Consider the following 6,798-nt stretch of genomic DNA (forward strand, 5'->3'; position numbering starts at 1 on the left):
AAGAGTAAACTCAGAGACACTTCATTGCAAACAATGCAAAGATTTATTTCCATTTCAAGTGAAGTAGAAGAGTAAATACAAAAACAACCCCAAAAAAATCTCCAATACAGAATATAATGTTCTCCTAGGCTGTACAGTCCACTTCCTTCTCAAAGCTGCTGGGGAGTCTACACCAGAACATGGGCAGAAGAGGAACCGAGAGGCTCTGTCCTTTGAGGAATGAGCATTTTCAAGGCCCCTCTCTCTTCTATCAGTGCTCACATTTAAGAGTTTCCTACAGGTTTACAATCCAGATTTATTGGACTCTTCTGACAGAAATCAAAAGAGTAGTTTGAAACTTAGAATAACTTTGCTAAAAGGAAGGCTCTTAGATATTTACAATAAAACCTACAGAAATCATATCTTTTTCTTATTCTTGGTGGTGCCTGAGAATTACAAGCAACGTGCCAAACAAAAACATATTGAGATCCACATGTTTAACATATCCCCATGGCACAAGCATTCACTGAAATCCCGTTGTCTAACATATCCCCTTGGCATATCCCCATATCCTCACAGAAAGGCCCAACCCCCTGGCTCCCCAAGGACACAACAAGCATATCTTCCTCTGCCAGTGGCCAGGCAGTCCCATGTCACACGTGGGCACAGGGGCAACACATCTCACTGCCACAAGGCACAGCCTGGACAGACCCACAGTGATCAGCACACCCTTGGCACCTGAGCCTACATGACAGCCCAGAGAGGTTGGAATAGCCATAAAACCACAGCAGTGCTGGTGGGAAGGGATTGCTGGAGTCTCCAGGCCTGCTGCAAACAGGAGGTTGGAGAACTGCCAGCACTAGCAAAGGCTGGCTTTGCCTAAAAAAGCTCAAAGTGCATACCCCGCACAGATATAGAGTCCCTTGAATGGTCCCAGTAGCTCTTCACAGTTCTGACCAGGATTTCTAGCCGTTTCTGACCAAAGTTAAAGCAGTTTTTGACCATGTCTCAGGTTCTTAATGCAGCAAGGTCATCGCTGAACCTGCTGCAAAAAAATTACCATCTAGATATGCCCAGTTTCCCTAGTTTGTAGGTATAAAAGATCTGGAGAGAAACAAGAACGAGCATCTAGACCTTCTCTGCTAACAACACACAACCTACCAATCTGTGCTTTCTAAGTCACCAAGGTCTGTCAGGCTTGTCCTTCGGACACTGAGCTTTGCTCCCTGAACTGCCTACATGCTATCTGAGTTCAGAAACATCTTTCTCAAAACCTGTATCATCATTGGTGACCTTTTTTTAGACTGAACTCTAAACTGGCATGAGGGCTGAAGCAGAGAACAAAATGAGAGGAGCAAGGGCCAGAAGACATCTGAGCTCTTCACTCTCATGACCAATGACAAGATTCATGGAGGCATGGGCAGAGGTTTAGGTTGGATATCACCCCACACGGTGGCTGAGCACTGGAACAGGCTCTCCAGGGAGCAAGCACCAAGCTTGACAGAGATCAAGAAGCATTTGGACTATACTCTCAGGCACATGTTATGATTCTTGGGGTGTCCTGCACATGTACAGGAGCTGGACTTGATGATCCTGATGAGTCCCTCCAACCCAGCACTGCTATGATTCTATGAAAATTATCTGGTCCACATTGATAACTGCTTCTACAGGATGGAAAGAAAGGCATTAAAAGGTAGGACAGCTCTTCTCCCAGCTACCCTCAAATGAGCAAGAGGTTGGCATGGCTTGCTGTCAAAGTGACACAGTCCAGTCTTTGCAGGCAATGAAAGCAGAGCCAGCAGCTATCAAAAATACTAGGAGCTGGCACAGCTGGGTGTACAGGTCCTCTTCCGATGGTGAAGGGAGAGTTGGGAGAGGTGTTAGCAGAGCTGCTGGGGAGACCTGCCCCTGGCTGAGACAGTCCTCTCCAGGATGGTGGCAGCTTCTGGATGTGCCAGGACCAGGAAGAACCAGGAAGATACAACACGCCTCTTCGGAAAGGATAGGAAGGGAATAATCTGACTGACCTCAGCACACCAAAGAATTGAGTGGTTCTTACACTTGCTGTCTGTGCTTGCCCTCCACTGGCTCTATACATGGAGCAGCCTCCTCAGCTCTGTGTACGGACAACAGCTTCCTGCAGTGCCACAGACAGGTCTACATGGACACAGGGCAGTGGTGTCAGGTCACTCAGCCTCCCAGCCCAGACGCTGCCTCACCACGTGCCATCCCTGGCACTCTGAACCCTTGGGTCCAAAACTCATCTCCTGCCTCACAGCCCCACGGAAGGCAGAAGTACAACTTCTCCTGCCCACCTACTGAAGAAGGCTTTACTCTTCTCCACACCAAGCTGTGCTGTGAGGACACCCAACCACCTTCCTGCTCTCCTCCATTTCCTCTCTCATGTCCCACCTGCATATGCGTACTGCAGCACCCACAGAAAGCAAGAAAGCTGCCTCAAAACAAATGTCATCCTGCTGAGGACCTCATCTGAAATATGCAGAGCAGAAGATACATGTGTCTTCATGGAATCAAAAACTCCTTGCAGCAAAGCACAGCAGTAGGACAAGCGACAGTAAACATGAAATGAGACTAGAGGCTAAATGGAGGGTACAAGGAGAAACTTCTCTCAAACAAGGACAGCCAGTTGCCCAAAGAGATTGCGCTGTCTCCATCCTTGGAGGTGATGAAGACTCAACTACACAGGGCTGAGCCATAACTGACCCTGATTTGGGTACCAGATTGGAACAGAAATTTCCCAAGATCTTTTCCAACCTGAGTTATACTATGATGTATACCCTCCTCTGATAAGGAGACTTTGGTTTATGTGCACCCTGTCTGTTCTTCCAAAGCCCCTGCTGAGGTTCTGGCTGCACTTTCTCATTTCCTCTCCCCATACAAGGCCCCACCACACTGCAGGATCTTCTCACCAACATCCTCCTGGCCCTGGATACAAGTTCCCCACCTCCACTGGAAAAAGAAGCTGTATAAGAAGACCAGGAAGCAGGAGTGTGTCGGCTCCCTCTATACCCACAGCTCCAAGCAGAGCCCTGGGTACCCACTACTGCTCCAGATCATTTTCCAGGGTGGTGGGATCTGTTGGGAAGGGTATGCTTGAGTTTCCCCACAGATCTAGTTTCAAGCTTTTGTCTCACATACATTCCTATTAGTTGTTCTCTCTCCGTATCTTTCTCCAGACTCTTTTAGATCCCCGGAAAGCTTGGAAGTGGAGCAACTGAAGATGAAAAGGCACTGTATCCTGCCTCTTGTGTTCCAGAAACAAGTTTTCTCCTATATATGCCAATGTCTCTAGGCTACAGACAGAGCTGGGCTGATCTTGGGATCAAAGTAATTTAGGTGTAAGTACCTCTGCAGACCTCAGGATCAGGTTGCCACTCAAAACAAGTCCAGATTCAATGTTAGTTACGACTTCAGAGGCAGATCAGGCTCTGTCCAATCAAGCTGGAAAGACCTCCAAAGGCTGAGGTCCCACAGCCTCCCTGTGTCCCTCTTCCAGGGGCTGGGCATGCTCACGGTAGAAATTTTTATAGTTCTAATCCAACCACTGCTCCCACCCCTGCAGCACAGAGCATAGCACCTCGAAAGATGTGACTTGATGTGTTTTTCTGCAGCCCTGGCATCCAAACCTTCTCCAGCCTTGGCCACACAACTGATGTAAAGCCTGGCGCTAAAGCAAGAGCCATCAGGGACATGCCACCAGATCAGTGCCATGCATTCTGCTTTTACAGCTTTGCCGGCACAACGCTAGGGAATGATTCCTCCTACCTCCTTCCTTCACCTCACCAACAGACATTTAATTCTCTCCCTCAAAAAAAAAAAAAAAGGAAAAGAAAAAAAGAAAAAAAAAAGAAAAAAAAAAAGAAAAAAATCATCAACAGCAGAGAGACTTTTAAACATGAAGAGTCTTCCTGGGTAGACCAGAAGGGGCCCGGTTGGGTGTGCCGGGAGGGTGGGAGCCTGGCAGGAAGCTTTGAGCACCTGCTGCAGGAAAGGCAGTAGAAGAGACTGCTTGTCCCAAGCACTTGGGAGTCCCTAGGACTTTTCTGCCGAGAGCGGACAGGGCTGGACAGGACACCCCACGTCCCCAGGGCTGACTGCGACATTCCTCGCCAGGAAGCCTGGGCAGATGACAGAATGCGTAGGTGCAGCCGAAGGTTCTTCAGCATCTTCCTGGGCAGCGCCGGGCAACCCCCGCACTCCGCCGTCTCACGGGCTCCGGTCCGCTCTGTCGGGCCTCTCCGGGATAGGTCAGAGCGCCGGGACGAACCTGTCGGGACCTCCAGAGTAGGTGCTGTGCCGCGGTGCGGGCTCGGCGGCACTCAGCTGCCCTCCGGCGCCGTAGGCGTGGGGCAGAGGCGGGTAGGGCGCGGGGGAGCGGCGGCCGTAGAGCGCAGTGGGGCCGGGCGAAGATGCAGGCAGCACGATGCGCCCCGAAGGCGCGTACAGCGGCCCGTGGCCCCCGGGCGCGTAGGGCCCGGGAGCGGTGGGCAGCGGGGCGTAGGCGGGGGGCAGAGCGGCGGAGGCGCAGCCCTGCGCGGGGAAGGCGGTGGCGAAGGCGCAGGAGGCGGCGGCGGGCGCCGGGGGCAGGTCGGCGGGGGGCGGCGGGGCCGGCAGCGGGAGGAGGCGGCACGGAGCTGCGGGGCGCTCGGCGAGGAAGGCCGGGTAGGTGGAGAGGTCGCTGCGCTTGAAACGTTTTCTGCGGCGGAGGAAGGACCCGCTCTCGAACATGTCACGGGCGTGAGGGTCCAGCGTCCAGTAGTTGCCCTTGCCGGGGCGGCCGGGCTCCCGTGGCACCTTGACAAAGCAGTCATTGAGGGTGAGGTTGTGGCGGATGCTGTTCTGCCACTTGCGGGGGCTGTCGCGGTAAAAGGGGAAGCGCTCGGTGATGAAGCGGTAGATGCCGCCGAGCGTCAGTCGCCGCTCGGGCGCCTGCCCGATGGCCATGGCGATGAGGGCGATGTAGCTGTAGGGCGGCTTGCCCCGCTCCGCCGGACGCTTGCGGCGGCGCCGTCCGCCCCGCGCCCCCGCCGCTGCCGCCGCCGCCTCCTCTCCCGGCGGCACCGCGTCCGCCTTCAGCGGCGGGGGCGGCGGCGGGGGGCCCGGCAGCCGGTTCTCGGCTGTCATGCGACCGTCGGAGCGGCTCCGCCCCGGACCGAGCCGAGCCGAGCCGAGGAAGCGCAGCGCGGCACGACCGCGGCTTTTATGCGGCGGTGTCCGGCGGCTCGGCACCCGGGCGGCCGGCACTCCCCCTGCTACGCCCCGCCGCCCGGGAGGCGCGGGCAGGGCCGGGCGTGCCGCCGCTGCTGCCGCGGGTAGGAGCAGCGCCCTGCCCGGCACCCCCCTCCCGCCCCTCTCCGCTGGTCCTCGTCCCCAGCGCCGTCGGGGCGCCGCGGAGCCGCCGCCGTCGGGAGCGCACAGGTCCGGAGGACTGACGGGCACTGAACGAAGCTGGGTGTCTCCGGGATCCCGGTGCGGGTGTCTTGGCACGGGCATTTAACTCATCTCCCCGTAGGGCTCGCCGCCGTCGGGGCCGGTTGTGCCGGCGGCGGCGGGGAGAGGTGGCAGCGATGAGCGGCCGCCGCTGTCGGAGGGGATGCTGCCGGTCCGAGTCGGACAGTCGACCCCGGGAAACTTTGCCCAGGAAGCCGAACGCTTCTTTGCGGAAATCAAGCTGTCGAAACAAATTAGGCTGGGAAAAAACAGCCGGTGACAGATCTGCGTGGGGAGAGATAGTAAGTGCGGGCTTAGGCTAGGCGGTTTGCTTGCCGAGTGCTAAGTAGAATGCACTGAGGTTAGGGCCCTCCTAGCTGGTACCCTGCAGCGATTTGGCACAGGGCTAGGCTCCCGGGCCCCTAATTAACACTTGAGCTGACCTGCTTGTCCCTGATCCTTATGCCACAGGACCCCACAGGCCCACGGCACAACCAGGAAGGATTCCAGGCGCTCCACAGGCTAGTGCTGGGACATACCTGCCAGCTCCCTCGTGTTTGCTCAGATACTTGGGGCTGAGGGTCAGACCCCAGCTGAGTGTGCCAGCTGGTGAGGAATGCTTGCCCAGGACTTGAACTCCATGACACAAGCCCATAGGTCTGGGGACAGCACAGCCTCCTCTACCGCTGGCATGATGTTCCTTGCAAGCCAGAATATAAAGGAGAGGGCAGGACGTCCTTCTTGAAGGTGAGATGGAAAATGTGTGCAGGTGTGCACAGGCACGTGTGTGCATGGCAGGGTGCATGTGCATGGCTACATGGGTGTGCAAGGGCACTGGTGTGGGGGTGAGGATGTGAGTGAGTTTGTGGGTGTGTCACAAGTAAAGTTTGTGTCAAGTTTGTGACAGGAGAGTGTGTGTACAAAAAATGCCAGCACATACAGGTATGTGGTTGGACCTGAGGCTTGCATGTGGGCATGTAGGCAAGAAACAGATGTAGGCAGATGTGTGTGCAGAGAGGTGGATATGCACAGGTGCGCAGGTGCTGTGCATGGCTGTACAGCTGATCCTGCCCATGTCTTGGTGTCTCCTGCCTGTTCTTCCAGAACTCGAGTCACAAGTGCACTGCTGAATCTATCTTTGTAGGAGAAGCTTTTCCAAAGCCCTCTTGGGCATTACACAAATTATTTTTAAGGGAGAAAGGAGAGGTAAGAGCTTATTATCCTAGTGAAACGCAGCTCGCTTGGAGGTGTCCAACAGAGTTGTTGAGCTGTTTGCTTGGAGAAAAATCTGGTGTGTGGTCTGTGTGTGTGTGTGTGTGTGTGTGTGTGTGTGTGTGAGAGAGAGAGAGAGAGAGAGAGAGAGAGGAT

At 55.0% G+C, this 6,798-nt stretch overlaps 1 protein-coding gene across 1 annotated transcript; it reads right to left on the bottom strand.

Annotated features, from left to right (window-relative positions):
- Positions 1-24: 24 nt before the first annotated feature.
- FOXE1 (forkhead box E1) lies at positions 25-5,124 on the bottom strand. Its single transcript, XM_059836620.1, has one exon. The coding sequence runs from the start codon at positions 5,122-5,124 to the stop codon at positions 4,249-4,251; it is 876 nt and encodes a 291-aa protein (XP_059692603.1). The 3' UTR covers positions 25-4,248.
- Positions 5,125-6,798: the final 1,674 nt, after the last annotated feature.

The sequence above is a fragment of the Haemorhous mexicanus genome, chromosome Z (genome assembly GCF_027477595.1).
Source record: "Haemorhous mexicanus isolate bHaeMex1 chromosome Z, bHaeMex1.pri, whole genome shotgun sequence".
Classification (NCBI taxonomy): domain Eukaryota; kingdom Metazoa; phylum Chordata; class Aves; order Passeriformes; family Fringillidae; genus Haemorhous; species Haemorhous mexicanus.